Source organism: Prionailurus viverrinus, chromosome C1 (genome assembly GCF_022837055.1).
Source record: "Prionailurus viverrinus isolate Anna chromosome C1, UM_Priviv_1.0, whole genome shotgun sequence".
Lineage (NCBI taxonomy): Eukaryota > Metazoa > Chordata > Mammalia > Carnivora > Felidae > Prionailurus > Prionailurus viverrinus.
Window position 1 is genome coordinate 98,079,308 of NC_062568.1, and position 23,998 is coordinate 98,103,305.

General features: G+C 53.5%; 1 protein-coding gene and 1 long non-coding RNA gene across 4 annotated transcripts; one reads left to right on the plus strand and one right to left on the minus strand.

Moving 5' to 3' along the window:
• Window positions 1-11,684: 11,684 nt before the first annotated feature.
• On the minus strand, window positions 11,685-13,283 carry C1QL2 (complement C1q like 2). 3 transcript variants are annotated; one of them, XM_047872921.1, is made up of 3 exons: window positions 12,902-13,283; window positions 12,600-12,853; window positions 11,685-11,923 (listed from the first exon to the last, which is right to left on the minus strand). In XM_047872921.1, exons 1-3 carry the CDS (start codon window positions 13,281-13,283, stop codon window positions 11,744-11,746), a joined length of 816 nt encoding a protein of 271 aa, XP_047728877.1. In that variant the 3' UTR covers window positions 11,685-11,743. The 3 variants fall into 3 exon arrangements, with proteins under 3 accessions (XP_047728877.1, XP_047728876.1, XP_047728875.1); XM_047872920.1 differs by having other exon boundaries at window positions 12,600-12,848; window positions 12,894-13,283; XM_047872919.1 differs by having other exon boundaries at window positions 12,600-13,283.
• An 829-nt stretch (window positions 13,284-14,112) lies between these two features.
• Window positions 14,113-21,427, plus strand: LOC125173337 (uncharacterized). The gene is made up of 3 exons (XR_007154998.1): window positions 14,113-15,030; window positions 18,341-18,441; window positions 21,144-21,427. It is a non-coding gene; the product is annotated as an uncharacterized LOC125173337 (long non-coding RNA).
• The last annotated feature ends 2,571 nt before the right edge of the window (window positions 21,428-23,998 follow it).

Below are 23,998 nucleotides of genomic sequence, written 5' to 3' on the forward strand. Positions count from 1 at the left end.
GATGGGTGGATAGATGGATGGACAGATGGATGGATGGATGGGTGGATGGATGGATGGATGGGTGGATGGGTGGATGGGTGGATGGATGGATGGATGTTTGGATGGCTTAATAGACAGGTAAATAGATAGATGGATGACGAGGTGGATGGATGGATGGATAGATAGATAGATAGATAGATAGATATAGGTGATGGATGGATGGATGGATGGATGGATGGATGGTTGGCTGGTTTCATAGATAGGTAAATAGATAGGTGGATGACGAGGTGGATGGATGGATGGATGGATGGATGAATGGTGGATGAATGATCTAGTAGTTATATCCAGGAGGTTATGGGAGGGTTGGGGTACATGCATGAAAATGATCTCTAAACGGCCTGGAGTAGGGGTGGGAATCTCTTTCACTCCCTCTCTCCTCAGGATTACCGCATCCAGACCTCTCACTTTGAGCCAACAAAAGCCCTTAGGATCTGATAGGACTGACTGGGCTGACTATTTATCAGCTGTGTGGCATTGGACCAATCACTTCATTCACCTCAACCTATCTTCATTACTGTACCTTATCTTTTACTGATAAATGGAAAAGTAATAGCTGGTCCACCCAGTGCCTAGGGTCATTACAGAAATAAAATGGGAGGAAGCCTTCTGTAATCTCACCAGGCTGGAGTGTCACTACAAATGAGAGAGAAAACAGCTTCCAGCGCACTTGAGAAAGTATCCAGTGAAATAAAAGTGCGAAGCTGCTGCGGGGCCACGTCCAGGTCTCCGCACCCGTGTTTCCAGGGCGTCGCGATTTCAGGTCCCTTAGGCAACTCCAGCCCCCGTCCTGAGATACCGCTTCTCCCAGTCCCTCACTCCATCATGCAGTCCTCAGGCCTGAACCCCACCCCACCCTCCAGCCCACCCCAAATACGAGCCCCAAACACATTTCACAGAGAGGCAGCCGCAAGTCTACTATGCGTGTTGGCGACGAGGGGACTGAACCAATGGCACAAAGTTCTTTCCGTTGTGGCATAAGAAGGGCCCAACAAAAGAGGTGTTCTGAGCCACATAGAGCACTACTGCAATTGATGCTGTTGTCCACCCCCCCCCCCCGATATACACAAGCACCCACCTACACAGACGCCCCATCCCACACAGAAGCGTCCTGGCCACAATAAACCTCCAGCACATTCGCCCCCAACACCCATCACTTAAACCACACCTACCTCAACATATACACATTCTGTATGCACACATGCACAAACACACTCACTCGCACACACGCATCCAGGGACAGAAAGGCTCCACGAGACCCCTCCTGGAGGCGAGCCCCACACCCATGCCCTTGCCCATGCTGCTCCCTCCCCTCCAGAAAGAGGGACCTCCGGCTCATGCCAGTCCCCACCTCCATGTGGCCCTGCAAATGATGGAAGCCTGCATGCCTCTGCTTCTCCTGTCCTGGCCCTCCCCTGGGCCCAGTCACTCCCTCCTCTGTGCTGCCTCCTCCCTGCTCCGAGTGACAGGTTCCCTGCCCTGGGCCCTGGTCTGGTTCCTCTCCTTCACTGAGAGCCTCTGCAGGACTGAGTTGAGTTTCAGGACGTTTTATATCTCAGGGCCCGGGACAGAGCTCAATGTAGATAAATCAATACATCCTTGGAGAAGGGGTACATAACGGGCAAATCTTCAGTACGTGAGTCTTTTCTGCTCAACCCCATTGTAGCCTCACAAGAATGGTGGCTATAATTTCAATGGCAGAGGGGCGCCTGGGTGGCTCAGTCGGTTAAGCATCCGACTTCAGCTCTGGTCACGATCTCATGGTATGTGAGTTCAAGCCCCGCGTCGGGCTCTGTGCTGACAGCTCAGAGCCTGGAGCCTGTTTCGGATTCTGTGTCTCCCTCTCTCTCTGACCCTCCCCCATTCATGCTCTGTCTCTCTCTGTCTCAAAAATAAATAAACGTTAAAAAAAATTTTTTTTTAATTAAAAAAAAAAAATTTCAATGGCAGAGCCAGAATCAGAGGTCACCCCCTCCAGGAAGCCCTCCTAATCACTTAAGTCCTTCGCAGGTCCTCTCACTTCCAGATAGAGATCCCCTATGCCTAGACCTGCCATCTTAGCACCCTTTCCCCTCTGAGCATGGTCTCCCCACACACCCCAGCATCTCTGTGGGGCAGAGGAGGGGCTTTGTTGCCACAGAGATCTGGGCTCGAACTCGGGCTCCATGACTTCTTAGCCGTGGGTCTGTAGTATAGGTCAGTTAATTAACTTCTCTAGTCTTAGTCCCCTCGGCTGTGAGATGAAAAGAATAACACCCACCTTGCAGGGCCGTAGAGCTCTACACGAGGTCACGCTAGTCACTCGCACCTTCCAGAAGGGACTGGATAATGGAGGGAATGCTATCGCTCTTCTCGATAATTGTTATTCCTGCCACCCTCCAGATGGAAAGAGGGTAGCAGCCAGGTGCCCTGCCACAGTCCTGGGTACACGGTGGATACCCACTGAGCAAATTTTTTAATAGAATATGTGGCAAAGCTGGTTTGCAAAGTCTGGAGGCCGGCTGACCTCCCCCATCAGACTCTCTGCCCTCGAGCAGGGTCTGGGTCTCTGGGGTGAGCCTCCAGGAGCTAGGGAAAGGAAGAAGAAACCAGCCGTCCAAAGACTTGTAAGGTCCGTATTGATCTCGTGGGGGCAGGGCGGGCCTCGAAGGAGGCCAAGGCCTGGGCTGCGTGCCCTCAATATACCCTCTCCAATGGGCTGTGATGAGCCTCCCCCGACCCAGCCCTGGGAGCTTTAGCGGGGATTAGTGGGTGTTCTTACTATGCATGGCAAGAGACCCTGAGCCACTGGGCTGTGCTTGTCAATTTGAAATCAGGCTGTGATAGAGCTAGGCCGTCAATGGGAGTTTGCATATTCATGCAGCAGAGCCCTGAGATTTAGTCATGGCTCCAGGCCCAGTTATGCAGGGGCTTATTAGCCTGGGAGTCCACAAGGGAGCCCCACCAGGATCTGCACAGGATCGTTGCAGACACAACCAGCGTGTGGGGACCAGGCCAGGCACTGCCTACCACGTGCCTCACCCTCTCTGGGAGGCCGAGACATAAGCAGAGCGAGAGGCACTGGTTTGAATTCCGGCTTTGATATGACAACGGGTGAAAACGGCCTCCCTCCTCCTCATCGGTGAAATGGGTGCGACTGCGTTTACCTCACAGGCTTACTGGGGGGATCGCAGACATGCTTGGGAGATGCCGTTGGCGACCCCTAAGCCACTGACATGCTCATAGACACCGGCTGTTGGCACTGGCATCCTGCCTCTTCTCCTTGCAAGCAGCCTTGGAGCAGCCTGGGTTCGATGCTTCCTGACGTGGGTCAGCTCAGGACAGAAGGGAGCAGCCCTTAACGACACCTACCATCCCCAGGGCTCAAGCACTTTGTGCCTCCTCCGACGTCCTGACATCTCATTAAATACTCCCGGCCATCCATGTGGTGGGAAGACTGGCCCCATTTTACAGATGGGGAAAGTGAGGCGTAGCCGGTTACACATCGGCCGAAGTGTAGCAGAGCCAGCTTACGGTGACGGTGAGTTTGAATCCAAGCTCACAGACTGCTGTGGAGCTCCACTGGGTATCAGTAGCTTAGGAAAGTGGCAGGTGGCATAGGCGGAAAAGTGACTTTTTCAAAACGAGTGTTTGAATGCAGATTATGACTTCCCATTACACACCCGTTGACTCGTTCATTCCCCCGTTAGCCTTATAAAATAGACAGCAGTTTGTGGAAGAGGAAACCATAGCTCAGAGAGGTTGTATGACAAGCCTCAGATTATCAGTGGGCCCGCACGAAAGACAGGGCTCTGGATTATAAATTGCAGAGCCTAAGACCTAAGCTTCACATTTGGGGCACTACCCTGCTGTGTGATCTCGGGCAAATCCCCGGCCCTCTCTGTGCCTCGACCCTCTCCAGAGTTGTTGTGAGAACTTTTGAGCTATTTAACTTGCTGAGCCTCACTTTCTTCCTCGTCTAGATTAAGCAAGATAACACAGATAAAGGGCTCAGCTCAATAAAAAAAAAAAAAAAAAAAAAAATTGGTTAAAACCACATTGTGTTTCTTTCCACTCTGCATCCATGACCTGGTTGCTTTTAAAGGGTTGAGCTATTTTCGTGCTCGCAGTTGCTGCCCACTGCTCTGTCTGGTTCCAGAGCACACACGTCAGATGCCCAGTGTGGCCTGGCATCCCTCTGCCAGGGGCAGTCTCTTCAGCCGGCCTGGAGTCACCAGGCATCAGAGGAGAAGGCCCCACCCATCCCACCTTCGTCCCCCAGCCCCCGGTCCAGGGACTAAGGGAGAGGCAGCAGCACCCAGCAGAGGAGAAGGCCATTCTCCGGACCTCAGGCCTGGGGACCTGGGGACACAGCTGAGTAGCCAAACGGGAGCCCGGGTCCTGTCTGTTTCGCACTCACAAAACCGCCCTCAAAAAACTGCGAAACTCTGCATCTACCTGGAAGAAGAGACCTCTTAATTCCCACAAAGACCCACGGGGGCAAACAGACACACACCATTAAAAATCACAGCTCTGCCGATCAGCTGCCCAAGAGTCAAAACCAAGAGCAGTATTCTGTCTAGGAAATCCTCCGGCACCATCAGGGCCCCGGACTCCAGTCACCCTGCCTCCACGAACCTTCTCCCCTCCTCGGATATGCTGCATCTTTAACAAGGTTCCAGTGTTGGAAGGAACACGGGCAGCAGACAAGGACCGTCCTAACTGGAGCCCGGGAATCCCCGACCTTGAGGTGTCCAGCGTCTTCTCAGTCTCCTCCCGCCCCAGTCACCCATCGCACACGGCCACGAGTTCCCTCCCTTGTCCCTGGGCCAGCAGGAGCCAACCAGGGCTGGCTGGAGTTTATCTCTTTCCTCCATTCATCCAGTCCCAAGGGAGGGGCTGCTGGATGGGGATGATACACCAGGAGGCAGACGGTAAGAACAGGAGGGGAAGCGCTTGAATAATCTACAGACTGGATAAAGGCACCGGTTACATTGCTTTGAAAATAAGGAGGGGGGGCGCCTGGGTGGCTCAGTCGGTTGAGCGTCCAACTTCGGCTCAGGTCACGATCTCACGGTTCGTGGGTTTGAGCCCCGCGTCGGGCTCTGTGCTGACAGCTCGGAGCCTGGAGCCTGCTTCGGATTCTGTGTCTCCCTCTCTCTCTGACCCTCCCCCCTTCATTCTCTGTCTCTCTCTGTCTCAAAATAAATAAATAAATGTTAAAAAAAAGTTAAAAAAAAAAAAAGAAAAGAAGGTGGGATTTTCCCACGCGAGGGTAGAACCCTGTACCAAAGTGGATGAGCAACCCTGTGAGCAGAGGCTGTTCCTCTGCCAGCAAAGGAATGTTTGGAGGATTTGTTTCCACGAGCTGAGTGCATTGTCTGTGGGACCATGACTCACACCTCGGACAAAAGAGAAATGGGGCACGATGTGCCCCTGAGAGTTGCTCGGGAGTGATCGGTAAGGGAGAGAGCAGGTGCAGAACAGTGTTCAGAGAGTTTTATATTCTTCATGAGCAAAACTACACATAGGTGCGTTTGCGAAGTCCGGAAGAATACGAACCGAGCCGTCAGCAGAAATTACCCCTGGCGAAGGAGGCTGTATAATACAGGAGAGGGCGAGTTCTTAATTTCCGTCTTATATTTCTCTATACCGTTTACATTCTTCGCCAATGCCTCTTGTGTCAACAATTTTTCAAACCAGTGTTTCTCATGTGAAGAAAATAGAAGAATCCTGACAGTGGTGGGTGGCTCAGTCTGTTGAGTGTCTGACTTCGGCTCAGGTCATGATCTCGCGGTTCGTGGGTTCGAGCCCCGCGTCGGGCTCAGTGCTGACAGCTCAGAGCCTGGAGCCTGCTTCGGATTCTGTGTCTCCCTCTCTCTCTCTCTGCCTCCTCCCCCCAGCTCATACTTTCTCTCTCTCTCTCTCTCTCAAATTAATAAATAAATAAATAAATAAATAAATAAATAAATAAATGTAAAAAAAAAAAAAAAAAGAATCCTGACAAAAAAGGTACCAATGGAGGGACCCCGCTAGAAGTAAGGCTACTGCCCAAACAGTCCCAGACATTTGACAGACCTCCCAGAGGCTCTGGGGAGGGAACTTAAATCAGCCCAGAAGCCACAGTGTGGCAGTGGTCATAAATTCATGACAACTGGAAGGTTCTGCTGATTTCTAGAGGTGTAACCATGGCTTTGAACGTTGCAGTCAGTGCTTCTTTGTATACAGTCCTCCCCATTCATCCAAACCTTACAAACTCAGGGCCGCTGAGTGGACGCAGGTGGGGACAACAGCAGTATTCACCTTGCTGGGAAAATCCCCTTGACCCCGCTAGGAAGTCAGACACCTGAGTGGAAGTCTTTTCCAAAATCAACCCTCTCAGCATCCTCCAGGATTCCCCCATGCATGCATGCATCCATCTATCCATTGATTACATAATTTTTTATTGAGCATCTACTGTGTACCAAGCACAACTCTAAGTACTGGGCAAAGAGGGGAGGTTCAGTGGTGACCCAGACAGAGGTTAGGTCTACCATAGTGAAGCCTGCCGTCCGTGGGGAAGACAGACAACCAAACCGTGGTATGGGCAGCACCGTGGTAGCGAAGGTCACGGTTTTGTGGACCCTCAGGGAAGGGGTGAAGAGGAGACCCTCGGGCACAGGGGGAGGCTGGGGGCCAGTGGAAGACCTGCCAGTTGAGCCCTGGAGGGGTAGAAGCCAACCCAGAGGGGATCGCATGAGTGGTGTATGGAACAGCAAGAAGGAGGAGAATGAAAAGTTCTGGAAACTAGCTGATTGCCATATCAGGGGAGAGCGGACACATAGGGAGCCTCCACAGAAAGGCTCTGATGCAGCTTTACCTTCAGAGTGTTTGATGGGGAGGCTTGTTTGTATCAATGCACCCTGAGTATGGTTTGTCTTTAAGATCTCACCCCCCCTGCCCCGCCCATATCCCCAAAAGAATCTGGGGTCTGGGGTCAAACGGATCTCAGCAGCAGTTCTGGCCTTCACCTTGGGCAAGTCTCAAAAACCCCTCTGAGCCTGAGTTCCCCATCTGTAAAGTGGGGCTGGTAACAAAATTTACTTCCCAGAGACATTTTGAGGAAACAATTATGCCCCAGCACCAATTCTTGGCACATCATAAGGTCTTAATAAATAAAAACTGTAGTTCTGCCTGGATTGGCCGTGATTTGGTGATTGTCAAAGCTCAATGAAAGGCACACGAGAGCTCATTGTACTATTCCATTTTCTTATGAGTATTTCTGACATTATTATGGTAAAATTTGTTTTTAAAAATGACTGCTCGTATTATTTACTGCAATCGCTGCTATGATTCATGCTCCTCTTGGGAGCGTTCTCCTTCATTGAAGGGAATCAGAACATGGCAATAACAGGAGACCAAAACCTTCCTCTGAAATTCTTCATTTCCACCTGCCAAGTTCATTCTCCCCGACAGTCAGAGGGGCCCTGAGAGAGACCCCGCAACCCCTGGCCCATCCTGATTCCGTGAGTTTGCTCCCATGCCAACATCAGAGCTTCAAAATCAGGTATAAAAAGGAACTATGGAAACTCGGATTTTATTTACTTTTAATCTAAAAAGAAAAATCAAGCATTACTAATACTTCAAATATGGATTGAAGCTGTGCATGCAGGGAATTAAGGTGCACAGCCTTACCCGTGACACATAAAAGAACATATTCTCTTGCCTAAGGTTCTGGAAAAAAACGGCGAATCAAAGAAAACATATGGATTAACCCTTGTTTCTTTTCGTTCCAGTGAGAGGAGACCTTTCTCCAGCTTGGTTAGCCCACTGAAAGAAAGTTACTGACTTCAATGGGTAGATCCGTTGATGAATACGAATACACAAAGATAGACTTTTTTTTAAAGTATGGATTGACAGTAATACACATAAATTATTCACAAGTCAAATACATAGATTGGGTGTGAGTGCTCAAAAAATGTTTGTCCAATAGGACTCATGATCGGTGAAGTTTGGGGCAACTGGTCTCCATAACATGGCCCTCCACGGCATCATCACATCTCCGTGCAGAGGGGGACCTGGATGCTTTGTCTTGGGCGCCCAAGAAGACCACCTGCTCACATAGATAGGAGGAAAGTGTAGCAGACAGCGTAACTTCTCTCCAAATTTCCAGGGCCAGGTGCGTATCTCCCGCACTTCGGACAGTCCTGAAAATAATTAGTCACATAGATGTAAACTGGGAATCAAGAAAGGGGCCTCTTGCCAACCAGGGACAGCCATGGTCGCCGCAGCACAGTCCTCTGCACCTGCAAGATGCACCCCCCCACCCCCGGCCACCACCACCACCATCAAAAGGGAGAAGGGAAAGCTGTTATATGAGAAGGTGGTCAATAGACCCTAAGGAGAAGGGCGGGGGGAGGTTGCTGATGGAGACACGTAGATCCAAATAGAGCATTTGGAGTTTGGAACCTAAGCGTCCTCCTGGACCATCAACACTGACCCCAAGGATAGAATGTCCATGCCATCCTCAGGAGTGGGAGCCTCTGTCTGGAGTGCTCTCTGCGGGGAGCCTGGGCCAAAGGAGCAGGGCTGGCACCTCTTGTCTGACCCTTTGGGGGGGTGCTGAGACTCCCTACATCGGGGGATGTTAGAAAGGGTAAGAAGGGCATCTCACGCATGCGATCTCTTCCCAAAGGCCTTTGAACTCTGGCTGGTAGATGTGCTTGGTCTGTGCCATCAGGCAGAGGCTCAGCCTGGAGGTCAAGTCCTGGTTCAGCCTTTCAGCTTTGTGAACTTGGGCAAGCGACTGGAACTCTGGGAGCCCTCATCTCCCCACCTCCCAAAGGGACAGGACAAAAACTTTCCTACTTCCTGGTAGATGCCAGTATCATAATCCCAAGGACGAGAAGGGTAGGTGTCCGGGGCAAATGGTTTCTGGCATATTCCAGGTGCACCCCACGACTGATGGCATGCAAAGGCGGCAGTGGTGACAGGCCTGGTGACCCCATCCCTCCCTGCCTCCTTCTCGGGGTGTCCTCCAGAGATCATAGCATCATGGACTTCAATGAGTCCCGAGGGACCTGCCCGGGACTTGGAGAATGTGCAGACACGGAAAGAGGTTGTCCTGAGCTGGTGAGCTCCTGCCTCCAGTCTGCCACCTCATCGATCTGTCATCCTCTTAGCAGCTGACACCTTCAGCAGCACCTCCCAGCTGCCTGGGCATTAGAATTGCAAGAAACCCGGCTGCGCTGGGGAATACAGATGAATCTCAGATTCAAATTCGTCTAAGTATTGTGAACAGCCAGACCCGGGCAAGGCGTTTCTACTGCCTTTCTACCAAAGGGGAGTGGTGGGGGTTTTGTTAGAAGTACAAATTGCTTCTTAATGCGGAGGATAAAGCTGGGCTCGGGCACCTCCTTAGAAATTCCTCCTGCTCCCAGGAAAGCCACCACTGCATGTCAATTTTAATTTTTGAAATTTAAACCGAGGGCTTTGTGCCTAAGCTCCATTTCATCGGAAGAAGGGGAGGAATAAGTCAAAAAGGATTAAGGGCCCACGGGGGATTGCAGATCCATAGCAATTAGACTTCATTTGGGTCTCAGACATTTGGTTTTAATCGCATTTCTGGATGATACCATCGACAAAGTATCAGAAATTGATACGGATGCAACTGCACGTGGGCCCCGACTCTGCCCTCCCCTGTTCCTGGCTCAGCTGGGTTTGGGCTCCACAATTGGGGGTGGGGGGTGGGGGGGTAGAGCAGGGTGGGGTGAGGAACTGGGGTTCCTTCTGGGTCTGGAAGTAGGGAGATGGTGGTGTGGGTGTGTGTGTGTGTGTGTGTGTGTGTGTGTGTGTATTTGTTTTCCCCAGCTCTCTTCGAGTACTTTATCCCTGGCCTCAAGGCAGATGCAATCATCACTAATATTCAAGAGAATGCCAATAAAACATTGTTCAAATAAAACAAGAACCTAAAGAGGAATAGTGAACGTGACGGGACTCAAGGCAGGGGTGTCATTGTCTCTCAGATGGGACTCACAGCTTTCAGCTCTCTCCAAGAACTGAAGTCAAGCACAATGTGATTTGGGAGCCATGAAACACTGTCACATACCCCATTGACGTGGACCTGTGACTACGCGTGTGTGCGCGTGTGTCACCTGGATTAGCGATGACAAACATATTATATCCACATGAGGGGCGTGTGTGCACGCGCGCGTATTTCCAGTTTTCCCCGGGGGCACGCACTCTGGGGTCACCTCTGCACCAACTCACATTTCCCTTCAAACAGCTGATCACGATACGCTCAGTAAGACCTGACAGGTTGCTAGCTGGTTATTTTGTAGACAACTGACTGTTTAGTGGAACTCAGGGCCTTAAAAGCAAAACAAAAACGGAAAAAGAAAAAAAAAAATCAAAACCATGCGGGGTGTTTTCCTAAACTCGTGAGTACGGAATAGTGCCGGGAAGTAGAGAGGGGAGACCAAACAAATACATTCGGGTTCAGAACAGGCGTCTCACCCCACCGTGCAAACGGAAGGGAAGCCCCCCAGAAAAAGGGTGTCCCTCCCCGATCGATCGTGTCTGTCTCACCACACGGTTCTGCGTCAGTTCAGGGAACTGATGGTCCACGGAACTGCCTCTGTTCACCAGCTCTTTTGAGAGATGTGGACCTAGCCGGTGTGTGAGTAAATGGACTTGTGCTGAGTATAGTATGCGCCTGAGTGGGTGTATTTCTGCCGGGGGGACTTCTGTGCTTCCCTTTGGGGCAAACATCTCAAAGATCACCTGCTGACAAGTGCCTCGTTCCTGGCTCCCCCTCAAAGAGGTGCCTTCTCTTCCCCTTCCTCCTCCAGAAACGCTTGCCCCTTGACCTCCTCCCACAAGGCTATCCTCTCCTCCAGCCTCTAACTACCCACCCCCCTCCTCTGGGCTCTTCCAGTTAAAGGCTGCCGTCCAGGGGAGGACATCTCCAAAAGGAGGGAGGCTGCTGCCCTACTCCCCACATCTTTTCACCCACCCAAGGTGGCAGGGCCAAGGCAGCGGCTGGCAAGCAGGACACAGATGAGGCTATGCAGGGCCCAGTTAAGGTCCTAATGTCAAGGTGGATGTCTGGAGGCCGGGTCCTGGGGCCGCGCAGAGAAAGAGTCAGAGCCCATGGTCTAAAAACATATTTTAATGCATCAAGGTGGGTCTGACCCGGGAGTGCGGTGGAGAGGTGAATTTTCCGTTTGCTGGGATTCTGCTGCGGGTGGTTTTGGCTGATGGACAGGGAAATTTGCACAGGTATTTTGGGGTCACCAAGAAGGATGCCCCAGGGAGCTCCTGCTCACTTTGGCCTACCTCGATGGCCAGGGCTGGGAGCCCTCCGTCTCAGGGCACTCGGAGAGGGAGGAGGGCTGGAAGGGCAGGCCTCCCGCCAGGCCTGTCCAGTCCAATCACGTTTGCAAAGTCTGCACTGAGCTGCCTCCACCTCCGGGGGTTCAGGTTCCCGCTCACCTCGCCACTAGGGCATCCCCTTCTCCCTCCCCAGGTTGGGGACAGGGACCAGGAGGACAGCCCAGAGCTGAGCGAGTTGGTGAGTTGCAGACACACTGAGGTCTGGAGGGGGGCAGGGAGGACAGCAGGGATGTGTCTTTTCCATAGATATCAGGAAGAGTTATGAAGCGAGAGTGGTCCTCTCCAGCCAGGGAACAGCTCTCCGCCACGGGCCCAGGGCTGCCCGAAGCCACTCCACCTCGCGCTACCTGCGCTCCTAATCCGGGTACAGAAGAAAGCCGGAGAACGTGCTGTATTTGTTGTTATTGCCTCCGTGCGCCTTGCCGCCGTCCAGCTTCACGTACACCTCGTCCCCTGAATCGAGGTGCAGCACCACGCTGTTACTGGCGTAGTCGTAGTTCTGGTCGGCGTCCTGAGCGATGGCGCTGGCCCGGACCTGGGGGCGAGCCGCCAGAACAGGTGGGCCAGGGCACCTCTGTCTGGGTCTTACCCAACCCCCACACGGCGCCCCTCAATCCCGCCGGCCTCTGCCCCAGGCTCCAGGGTTCACACTCCCACCCAGGCTTCTCTCTCTCTCTCTCTCTCTCTCTCTCTCTCTCTCTCTCTCTCTCCAACTTGGCCAACTCCTTTCCGGTCCCCTCCTCTCCCGGCAGCCGGCAAGTCAAGTTCAGGAAGGAGGAAGAGAGGGGGCTTCATAAACCCTGACCCAGCGGGGAAGGGGCAGAACCAGGGGACAAGGGCCAAGAAGAAAGAAGGCTGTAGGGCAAAGGGCGACGGGGGCGCCAAGGGAGAGCTAAAGGAAAAAGGGAGGGCTAAAGGAGTCCGAGGAGCCCGCCGGACTGCCAGCGGGTACGCGAGCAGCTGGAAAGCGCACTTGGGGTGGCGGGGTCTCTGGGCGCTCCGGGCACAGCCTCCCGCGCCACCCTCGGACAAACGCGACCCGGGGCGCGTTGAGAAGCGGGATGCTGAGGCGCGCTCCCTCCCCGGGGCTCGCTTGGGCGTTCGCGAGTGGGGAAAAAGGAGTCTGGTTTCCCAGGCGGCTTGGAGCGCGGGGTGGGGACGAGAGTCTGCGGGGGTTTGCGGGGGCCGGCAGGCGGTGAAGGGGTACTGACCTGCCCGTTCTTGCAGAGGTCCGCCCACATGCTGGTGCCGTCGCCGCCGCGCATGAGGATGTGGTAGGTGAAGAAGTAGATGCCGCGCACCTGGCAGCTGAACTTGCCGGTAGTGGGGTCGTAGTGATTGCCGAGATTGGTGACCACGTCGTCAAACTTGAGCACCTCGTAGCCTTCGTGGGGGCTCTTGAGACCCACGTAGAAAGCGATCTTGGGACCGCTGAAGGCGGCGCTCAGCGCGCCGGTCACCTCGCCTTCAGAGTCGCCACCGCCCCCGGTTCCGCCACCGACCACCCCGACACCGCCTGCCGTGCCTGCCGTCAGCTGCAGCCCGGGCAGCCCGGGCCGCCCCGAGTCGCCCTTCTCCCCTGGGGGACCCCTGGGTCCAGGAGGGCCCGGCTCTCCAGGGGGCCCCCGCGGCCCGGGCTTGCCGGGTCGCCCCGGGTCGCCCTTGGGTCCCTGGATGAAAGGGGGAGGGGGGTTGGCGCTCAGGTCTTGCATGACTTCCAGGGCGGCAGTGCTGGGTCCGGGCGGCGGCGCCTTGGCTCCCGCGGGCCCCGCGCCGGGTGCGGCGCTGTACGGGTCGCAGATCATGCGGCAGGTGCCCATCATCTCGTAGTGCGCCGCGCCGGGGGGCGCCGCCTGCAGCAGCAACGGCACGGCGATGAGCAGCCCCAGAGCCATGGCCAGGAGCACGCCGACGGCCGCCAGGCAGGCGCGCCGCCGCCGCTGCCACAGCCGGGAGGCGACCGCCACCAGCTCCTCCTTGCCGCCCGGGGAGGTAATGGTGGGGCGGCGCGGGCGGCCCCGCTCCCCGCGCTCAGGGGCCGACTCCGCGAGTCCGGGCCGCGTCCCCGACGTGGCGACCCCCTGCTCCGGGCGCCCGACCACTTCTAGCGAGAGGCGCCTCGGCCCCGGTGCCGGTGCCCACCGCGCTGGGGCTGCTCGGGGAAGCCGCGGACCCCGGCGCGCATGGCGGGGGGCGCCCAGGCTGAGCCCGGCGCCCCACGGGTCCGGGCGGCGGCGGCTGGGGAGCGACGGGTGCGGATGCGGCGTCCCGCGCGGGCTCGGTGGCGCTGCCTGGTGCCCGGCTCGGCGGGGCTCGGCGGGGCTCGGCGGGGTGCGGCGCGCAATGAGGGCGCCCCGGCTCCGTGGCGCGCTCTGCTCTGCTCTCCCGCTGCTCGCTGGCTCCCGCGCGGAGGGGGGACCCAGCTACCCTGACGTAAGGAGTCCGGGGCTGAGCGGCGGAGGCGGCGAGGCAGCGCGCGCTGCCATCACTCGGGAGACGGCGCCCTCATGTCATCAGCCCTCGGTCCTCCTCCTATCCCGCGGCGTCCTCGGCAGAGGCGGCAAAGGCGCGGTCTCTCCTGCGGCGCCCGGGAGCCACAAGTGGGCGCAGCGGGCGCTGCCCGGCCCCCGCGCCTCAGACACACCCACCCGCGGCGGCCCGCACGCGCCTCCCACCCACCGCACACCAACGCCCACGCGCGCACTCACGGGCGCACCGCAACGCCTCACCGCCTCGAAGTATCCCGGAACCCCGGTGCCAGCAGGGTCCTTGGTGGGTCACCTAATCCACCCCCCTGCCAGCAAGCAGGGCCCGGCTTCCAACCACCGAGTCCAGGGGCAGCTCAGTCCCGTGAGGCCCTGGAACGAAGGACTTTCCAAAAGCCCTCCTGACTTACCTTCTTCAGAATGAAATCAATCTTGCTTCTGGAAGGTCTTTCACGCCCCTGGCCCGAGGACTCCAAAAGACCACCCCACCAACTCTTTGAATGACTCTTTGAAAAGCCCAAAAGCCCCAACACGAGTCTTTATTAGCCCTCGGCCGCTTTCTTCCACCAAGAAAATCACGGGCCTTGTCCTCTGCCTAAAGATCATTTAAATGCAAATCGCCCCGCATTTGGCGGTAACCTTGGCACAGCCAACTCCCACTCCCAGGCAGATCCACAGACAGGTTCCTTTGAACACCCGCAGCTCCCTCCTTCTGAGGTGGGTTTAGTTATATATTTACCAAAAAAAAAAAAAAAAAAAAAAGTCCAAAGCCAATCGGAGACAAAGTTTTGAATAAGAAGTGACACCAGATTGAGAGAAGAATTCCCCAACTCTGGTGCAGCATGCGAGGAGAAAGGGAGGATGAGAAGTACTCCTGGGTACAGGAAGACCTCCAGCTCAGAACTCAAAAGCCCTGGTCCCCTGGTTCTGTTCTCGTCCCGAGCAGCCGTGCGACTTTGAACATTCGCTTCTCTGACACCATTTTCCTAAAAGGCCAGCACCTGCTCCAGCCCTCCCTGACATGGGAATGCCTCGGGCTGGGCCTGCGAAGAAAGTCCAAGTGCTGGTGCCAAGTGCTTGGCAACCCGTCAGTATCCCCGGAACGACCGTGCGCCCTCCTGAGGCTATGGCTTCGAGAGGAACATTCATCTATCAGGTACGGTGTTCTTGTGGGTTACTTAAAAATCCATTTTGTTTCTCTGGTCACTCTGGGTCAGTTCCCCGCCCCAGCCCACGTTGCTGCAGCCTCTTTCTTTGTGGGTGGATTTCCCTGGGCGTCACGTAAGATCTGTCACCTGGTCCATATAGGCCTTTAATGCATATTTGTGGAAAAGATGACTGAATGTAGGCTGGAGCAGACTTTTTACCCAGGAGAGAAAGGAGAATAGAAGCCCATTTGCTGGGCACCCACTTTGGTGCATCAGGTGCTTTCCATGTATGTGCTCCTTCATTTTCTCCTCCCAGCATCCCTACGGATTAGCAGTTACTCTCCTGTTATACAGATGAGAACGCAAAGGCTTTGAAAGTGTAAGGTGCTACCCAGTGTCCCCCATCCACACGACAGAGCTCAGGGCCTCCTCGTTCCCCGGCCAGAGGCTCTGAGAACCTGGCAGTGAACTCTGTTGACAGCTAGCTCCTGGCCATTCTTCATTGGCTTGCTGAGTTTTGAGGGCCTTCCATCCCTCCCTAGGGCCACCCCTAAAACGAGTGAGCCACAGTGATTCCAGGAGCCACACCGCCCAGTTCCAACCCTGGGTCTACAACTTTGTAGCTCTGTGACTTTGGGCAATTGCTGCGCCCCTCTGAGCCTCCGTCTCCATGTGTGTAGAATGGGAATGCCAAAAGCACCTGTTTCAGAGTTATTGAGAGATTAAATGGGTCGATTAATAGAAAGGCCTGAGACTAGTAGCTGGCTCAGTAAAGGTTAGCTTTGTTATTAACTCTTGATAGCTTAGACCTCCATTGTCATGATTAAGACCTCTAAGATGAGGCATGTAGGTAGTAAGCAGAGTGGAGGGTATATTTGTGATTTTAAAAGGCGAGAGGGGCTGCCTGGGTGGCTCCGTCCGTTAAGCGGCTGACTTCAGCTCAAGTCATGATCTTGCGGTTCGTGAGTTCGAGCCCTACATCGGGCTCACTGCTGTCAGCACAGAGTCTGCTTCAGATCCTCTGTCTCTCTCTCTCTCTCTCTCTCTCTCTCTGCCCCTCCCCCACTCACTATCTCTCTCAAAATAAATGAATAAACTTTTAAAAACTAAATAAATAGGGGCGCCTGGGTGGCGCAGTCGGTTAAGCGTCCGACTTCGGCTCAGGTCACGATCTCGCGGTCCGTGAGTTCGAGCCCCGCGTCGGGCTCTGGGCTGACTGCTCAGAGCCTGGAGCATGCTTCCGATTCTGTGTCTCCCTCTCTCTCTGCCCCTCCCCCGTTCATGCTCTGTCTCTCTGTCTCAAAAATAAATAAACGTTAAAAAAAATTTAAAGAAAAATAAAAACTAAATAAATAAAAGTAAAAAAGAAAGAGACCCAAGACCACCCACATGCTCTACCCTTCCCCAGAGAAGGCGGACCGGACCGTCCCTCCCACAGCCCTCTCAGACTGCCCTGCTCTGGCTGCCTGCCCTCTACCGAAACTGCCCAGTGTTGGCAGTCACCTGTTCCACCTGGACAAACATTTTCCAGGCAGACGCTGACTCGGTTTGAATTCCCCAGCCTTGCAGACCACCATCCCCGAATGCTCATGTTTCTGCCTCTGCAGAATCTGGGCAGGGAAGAAGCAAGGAGGGGCGAGTGTTTGAAACCCAGGCTCCCACCCTCGCAGACTCAGGCAAAGCAACGTTTCCTGGGGATCAGCATTCCTGGGAGCACCAATGGCCTTGCAGGGAGGAGGGCTTCTTCCCAAGACCAGCCCTCCACGAGGAGCAGGGACAGTGGCAGCTAGAACAGGTGGAGAGCAGGCGGCCTCCTGCCCCAGACCGCATGAGTTATCAGGTGCTTCCCCTGCCCCCCTCCCATCCTCCCTCCCGCCATGGCAGAGCCAGAGAGAGTGGCCTGCTGGAGCCATTTGACATCCCTCTTCATCGGCCTGGCTTCTGCTGTCCCTGAGTGATTCTCATCATCGGTGACTGTCTTCTCATTAATATTAATTATGACCTTTCTTAGCATATTGCCTTCCACTTAGATCATGGTTTTACATTTTAAGGCCCAGTAGTGACTCAAATCTGCCCCAAATTGCCACTAGTAATCCAGCCTGCATTTCTTCCACCAACACCTCCACCTTCTCACAAAGCCCTCGTGGTCTGTGATATATAGTTTAACACTTGGTCACACATTGCCTTCTCTGGGACTCTAACGGCCCCCACCAGGAACGAGCCCCACTTTTAATTCATCTGTACTCCAGTGTCCTCAGCCTGGAATGCCTGTCCCTGCTTCTCTCTCTGGACTCCCCTAGTTACTCTTCAAGTTCCAGCTAAGTGTCACCTCCTTGTGCGAAGTCCTCCCTGACCCCTCCCCAAGCAGAGTTGACCATTCCTGCCCATATACCCTTAAAGCACCTTGAATATACACACCCCTGCCATCGTATGTCGTACGGCCAAATATTTGTTTCCTTACTAGCCTCCCCCACCAGGCCATGAGCTCCAGAAGGTCAGGAATCGTGTCATTCCTTTGTTCCACAAATATCTATTCACCCCCACTATATGCCAGGCACCGTGCTACTTGCCGAGTGCACTGTGGGGAATAGAACAGGTGTGGCCCCTTCCATTCTAGCTATCCTCCAAGTCCTCCCTGACTCCTTTATGCCTCTTTCTACTTGGGCCACTTGGGTTTATATTATATAGCTGCTATCTGGCATGGCTGTTTGTTGGCATGCTTTCTTTGAATTAGATCTGTGCCCCCCAACCAGGCTGTAAGCTCTTTAGAGACATCATTTTGGATGCATTGACCAATCTCCTGTCTCCGTCCCCAGGCGGAAGGGCAGTATGAGATAAGGTCGGAGAGGTGGGCGTGGGCCCGTTACATAAGGTCCTGGGGTCTGTGTTAAAAGGTGTGGATTTTGCCCCGAGTGTAGTTGAGACTCCTCAAAGGAGTTTAAGTAGGGAAGTGGCGGGATACCACCTACATTTTGCAAAGATCGGCCTGGCTGCTCCGTGGCGAATGGTGTGGGGGATGGAAAAGAAATAAGGAAACCAATTTGGGGGCTATTGTGTAATGCAGGCAGAAGGTAACAGTAGCTCGGTGGGGGATAGTCACAGAGAAGTAGGTGGACTTTCCAGGCCATGGAATCCATGAGTCTTGCTCATGGATTCAAGATGGAAGTTAAGAGAGGAAGAGGAAGAGACATCAAGGTTTCAGAGCGCCCCCCCCCCCCGCCCTGTTGCCCAGGCCAACCCACCCTGAGCCATGACCTGCCATGAGAATTAACTCTGGATGGTGTTAAGCTACTAAAATGTCGGGGTTATCTGTTACAGCAGTTGGCCTCACCTGACCGACACAGGACTTCGATAGGATCCTTCCCAGTCGAGAGGCCGGGGAAAACACTGGACCACAGTGGACTGACGATGCATGTCAGGTGAGGGAGTGGAGACAGTGTGCACAGACAAGTCTTCGGCAGCTTGAGAGGGAAGGGGACAGAGAGCTGCGGGTGGCAGCCCCAGGCTGCCGTTGGATCCGGAAAGTGAAGTTGACGATGGGCGTAACTGAGGCAGGTTTATTTGCTAATGAAAAGGATATAGTATGAAGGGGGAGATCAGCAATCCAGAGGGAGCTGGGATAACCCAGTGCCTGAATTTCTTGGTAACCGACTCACCACAGAAATGCAATCGAAGTCTGATACCTTTAGCAATAATAACAATAGGTAATGTTTGATGAGCACCGACTACCGACCGGCAGGGGCTGTGCCAAGAGTTTTAGATACATTCATTCTTTTTATTTATTCACTTTTAATTTTTTTAAGCTTTATTTATTTTTGAAAGAGAGTGAGTGGGGGAGGAACAGAGAGAGAGGGAGACACAGAATCTGAAGCAGGCTCCCAGCTCTGAGCTGTCAGCACAGAGCCCGACTCGGGGCTCGAATCCACAAGCTGTGAGATCATGACCTGTGTCGAAGTTGGACGCTTAACCGACTGAGCCACCCAGGTGCCCCATACATTAGTTCTTTTAATGTTCTATGAGATGTATGCCTCTGCTTTACAGATGAGGAAATGGAGACAAATCTACATATTTATAAATAAGAGTAAGAAAGGAGAGCAAGGAAGGAGCACTAACTTTACCAGCCAAGCAAGTTCCTGTGGCAAAAACCAAAATGGTCTTTGTTCCCTCCCTTTTTCCCTCCTCCCACCCTTCCTCCCCCCTCCCTCTCTCCTCCTTCCCCCCTCCCGCCCTCTTCCCCTCCCCTCCTTCCCTCCCTTCTCATCTTTCTTTCCTTCCTTTCTACCTTCCTTATGCACTCAATTATCTGCTCATTCATTCTCTCAGTAGGAATTGTATTGGGCACCTACCAAATGCAGAACACTGCTGTGCAGGGGTGGGATGGGGTGGGGTGGGCAGGAGCAGGAGAGAGAGGATTCAAGGTGATGACCTTGCTAAAGAGCTTACATTCCAGTTGGAGGGACAAGACTAAAAACTAGAAAGCACTCAGGGGTGCCTGGGTGGTACTTGATCTCGGCTCAGGTCATGATCTCATGGTTTGTGAGTTCGAGCCCCATATCAGGCTCTGCGCTGCTGGCAGTGAGGAACCTGCTTGGGATTCTCCATCTCCCTCTGTCTGCCCCTCCCCTGCGTGTGCGCTCTCTGTCTCGCTCTCTCTCTCTCTCTCTCCAAATAAATAAAATTTAAAAAATAATTTAAAAAATAAAAATAAATTTTAAAAATAAAAACCAGAAAGCACTCAGGCAGCTATGTAAGACATCTATTTAGGTAGTGTAGACAAGGGGTGTAAACAGGAGGAGGCTGCCAAAACCAAGTCACGTGGTGAGTGGCCGCAGCATTTAGGAAGCCTGTCCAAAGATAAAGAGACAAAGCATAACCTTAAAGGACAGGCAAGATTTGAGCTGATGAGAGATCTGCTGGGGGAGGGAGATGGAACCTTCCAAGGGGTGTCTGGGGCACAGTAAGAGACTGGTCTCTGTGGGGCAAAGGAATCTGTGCAGGGCTGGTGGAGACAGCGGGGTGCATGTACCAGCTTTGCTATCAAGCCCCCAGCCCCCACAAATATTGGTTAGCGTGCCTCCAGCTCCGTTTTCCTTATGTACCACTGTTGGACTTTCTGGAGATATCATTGTAGTCCTTGCCCTGTAAATCCAGCCCCCAGCTGCTCAGCCTCCCTCTGTGTTTAGTGAGTGATCGTTTTGAAAGAAAGATGCTGGGCAGTAGGCTTGGCATCCTGTGGGGAGACGGGTACCAATTCCCAGTCCTTTCAAGCAGGAACAAGTGCCCCACAGTCGTGGGCCAGAGGGTGGGTGAGGCTGGGCACATAAGCTCCCAGTGTTCCGAGAGGCTGGGCCACCGTGACCCAAGAGCTCCTTCTCATTTCCAGCTGTAGCTCCTGAGATGCTCACAGCTGAAGGGGGTGGGGGAAGAACCCTCCAGCCTCAGCCCCTGCAGATATCCAGACAGTCCTGCTCGGTGACCAATGAGGAAGCGCCTGCCAGGCCCATTAGCCTGGAAGCAGCAGCAACACGTTTGAGTCGAGAGGGTCAGCCAGCCCCGGACAGCCCTCGCCTGGCCCTCTCAGAGACTATGACTAGGGCCTTAATTATCTCTTCTCCAAAGAGCTCGCCCCGGCTGGGTCTTTACAGAGCTGTGGGTCTGCAGCCGTCCCCGGTCTGCTTTATGCAGAGCCCAAGTTCCCCGCAATACCCCCAGCTGCCAAAGACAGCTGTCTCAGAAATCCCAGGTCATGGTGAGTCAAGCTGAGGCTCCCCCTCCACTGAGCCAGCCTCACTCCCACAAGGCACCAGCCAGCCCTCTAGCAGGCAAGGTGGTGAAATTTACTTGTTCCTCCGTGCGGCAAATATTTATTGAGTGCCTACTATGCGCAAGATAAAGGGGAATCCCGCTGAAAACAGAAACATTCTGCTCCTTGCTGGCTGAGTAAGCCTGTTCAGATTACCTTCCCTTCCTCCTCTTTCGCCTCCCTGAGAACATCCACCAACATGGACTTGCCTCACCGGAGCCACTTACGCTCCAGGGCTGGGGTGACACATGTGACAAGTGACAATCTCAGATGGCCCTTGTATTATCCTGCTTTCTCTGAGTGACTTTTCCCCTTTAGGAGGCTGTATGCTCTTCAAGCAAAGACCCTGCCATTTGGGCTCCTTGTGCCCACAGGACTCGCCCCGGGACTGAACATTCAACATGCATTTAGGATATGAAGCAGAATGAGACGAGAGAGCCCAGTGCTGGCTGTATTTTTCCCTGGGCAGCACAGCAAGCTGCCAATGGCTCCAGAGGCCACCAGAAGCTTCTTATTTGTTTGTTTGTTTGTTTTTGTTTTGTTTTTCCTTGCAGGCTTTGTGTTTCTCTCGTGCTGTTAATAAAGTTTCCATGTCGTGAAAACACATCTATTGATTACAGAGGGAAGCAGGCTTTTGAGCCAAAAGTTCATTGAGGCCATACGATTGCCCCTAGAGGGAGACTCAGCCCTTTTTCAGACAGATGTGGAATTTAGCCTTGGAGCAGGGCCACCTACCACTCCACTATCCATGGGTAGCTTCTCCAAGCTAGGCACTGAGGACACTTCCTGGCCCCGAAGATACAGACAAGGCAGGGAACCCAGCACTGTGCCACAGCGCTCCTGGGACCTCGGCCATCTCTGTGCACTCTCGGAGCATGTGGATACGTCTCCTGGTTCCATCACCCTCCCTTTGGTGCTGTCTTCTGGGTTCCCTGCAAGCATTTCTTTTCTCTGGGACCCTGCGTCCATTTGTGGAGACATGAGCAGAGGAGGGTATAGATGACAGTGAGTGCAGCTAAGACCCCATCTGTGCAGATCAAAAATATCCTGTGATTCTATCAAAACCCAGTCCCACTGGTGAGTGCCTGCTTCTTGAGCAGGGCTCAAAGGCTCCCAGGGCTCACCTGGCAGGCCTGCCTCTGTCCGTGGTGCTAATGGCTGCGGCTGCCAGACTTCCTTTGGCAGGAAGGAATCGGGTTTCAGAAATCCAAGAATTAACTCATGTTCCCAGGCTTCAGTGTGAGACCACAGCTCTTTGTGGAAACATCGGATACTCCACATGTGCCCTCCCTCTCCCATCCTTACCCCTGCACAAGAGGCTTCCCCCGCTGGCTGGGGCAGAGGTTGGGTAGCTGAGAACTGTTCTTCCCTCTCTGCTTCCTGCCTTTCCTTCCTCCTGGCCCCTTGCTCTGTGTTGTACCCACCCTGCCCCCCACACGCAAACACATACACACACACACAGACACACACCATGAAACTCAGCTGTAATGAGGCAACCACGAACCCTCTCCAACAACTACTTTTCCTCCCCGTCAGGAGAGAGAGAAATCAAGCACAAGGCTAAAAGTGCAGCTGTAACACCACCAAATGGGCTTCCTTGAAACTCTAATGCTTTTTCTTTCCCTGCATTGTAGTGTGTGGAAGGAACACACAGCCTTGGGAGATTCATTTAGGGAGGGTGCAGCTCTGTAAGCAGATGGCACCCAGCAGGCCTAATTGGAGATCATCAGGAACCAGAAAAGTCCTCCAGCCCCCAAACAAAGGGCCCAGCCTCCACTGGAGTCGCTGTCAGGGGCAAGACTAAAATCCCCAAAGGATTTTTCCACGCACTCATTCTTGAAAGAAAAACAAAATGTAATGCTAAGTAAAATTGGTTTGGAAAACTTTTGGTCAAAAAATGTGTCTGTGTGTGTTTGTTTTGTTGATGCATGTTCCAGAACCTTTACTAGGCCAATAGTCATTGTGCTATTTTTCTCTGACGTGTTTGGCCAGATTTGATGTACTAACTGGAGCGTGCACTCTGGAACATTCTTGCTTGAGTTGCAATCTTGGCTCTGCCATTGACTAGCTGTCTTACCTTGAGCAATTTCCTGAATCTGTCTGTGCTACTGTCTCCTCCTTGAAATGGGGACAACAGCGGGGTCTACCTCTGAATGCTGCTTTGAATGGGAAATGAGCTAATACATTGAGAGCTCTTAGAATAGTGTCCAGAACGGAGCAAGCCCTACTCATGCCTGACATTACGCTTCGCAGGGGCACTAATATTTGTGTAACCCAATCTGGGAAATGCTGGGTTAAGGCATGGTCTCCAGAAGCTGCCACAGAAATGCCACACAGCCTTTGTACAGGCCGTCTCATTTTTTTCCTCGTGAAATGTTCTGACTACTTCAAACTCCTGATGAATTCCTTTTAGCCTTCAAAACCCAATTCAAAAGCCTCCTCCCAGGAGTAGCCTTCTGTGAATCTCTGAAGCAGAAGTTAGTCGCTCTAAAATCTTGGAGCAACATCTTGGCTTGTCATCGCCTTTGATTAGAGAATTTGCCACAGTCAATTGCAATAATTACTTTATATGCCTCCCTCCCCCAATATACTATGAACTCTTCGAGAGCAAGAGCTACAGTCTGTTTATGCCTAGGGCCCCAGTGCACAACAAAACACCTGCGACACCCACGGTGCTCATCATGGACATAATTCATTAACTAACTCGCTGTGCGTGCCTGCACATGCTGGGGAAGGTGACGCATGAAGTCCTCCCCCATTCACTAGCATGATGAGGTGAAAAGCATGAATGGCTCATGCCTCCTCCCTCCACTTGCCAGCTGTGTGACCTTGAGCAAGTCACTTCTCTTCCCTCAACCTGTTCCTCGTCTTCAGAAGTTAGCAACGCTCCTTACTTCTTGGGGTTTGAGGAAGGTTCGAAGGTAAATGTCAGCCCTGCCCATCCCCCTCCCCTCCGCATGCACACACACGCACACACACATCTTGGGGTTTTCTGGGTGAAGAATAGAGAGGAAAAGGAAAGCAGGATCCAGGGATATGCAGGAGGAGGTGTGGCGAGGGGCAGGTATGGTAACGGTCCAGTTTCAAATGCCCTGATAGCTTCCCCCTAAGCACACCTAACCTGACTGGTCTACTGACTCCATGCAAGATTCTGGAGCATGCACTGAGAAGAA

Excerpts from the sequence above, each read along its gene's own strand:
- C1QL2 (XM_047872919.1), bottom strand. The coding sequence starts at position 13,283 with ATGGCTCTGGGGCTGCTCATCGCCGTGCCGTTGCTGCTGCAGGCGGCG. Across the intron at positions 11,924-12,599 it reads ACCTCTGCAAGAACGGGCAG|GTCCGGGCCAGCGCCATCGC; the intron begins GTCAGTACCCCT and ends GCTCGCCCCCAG.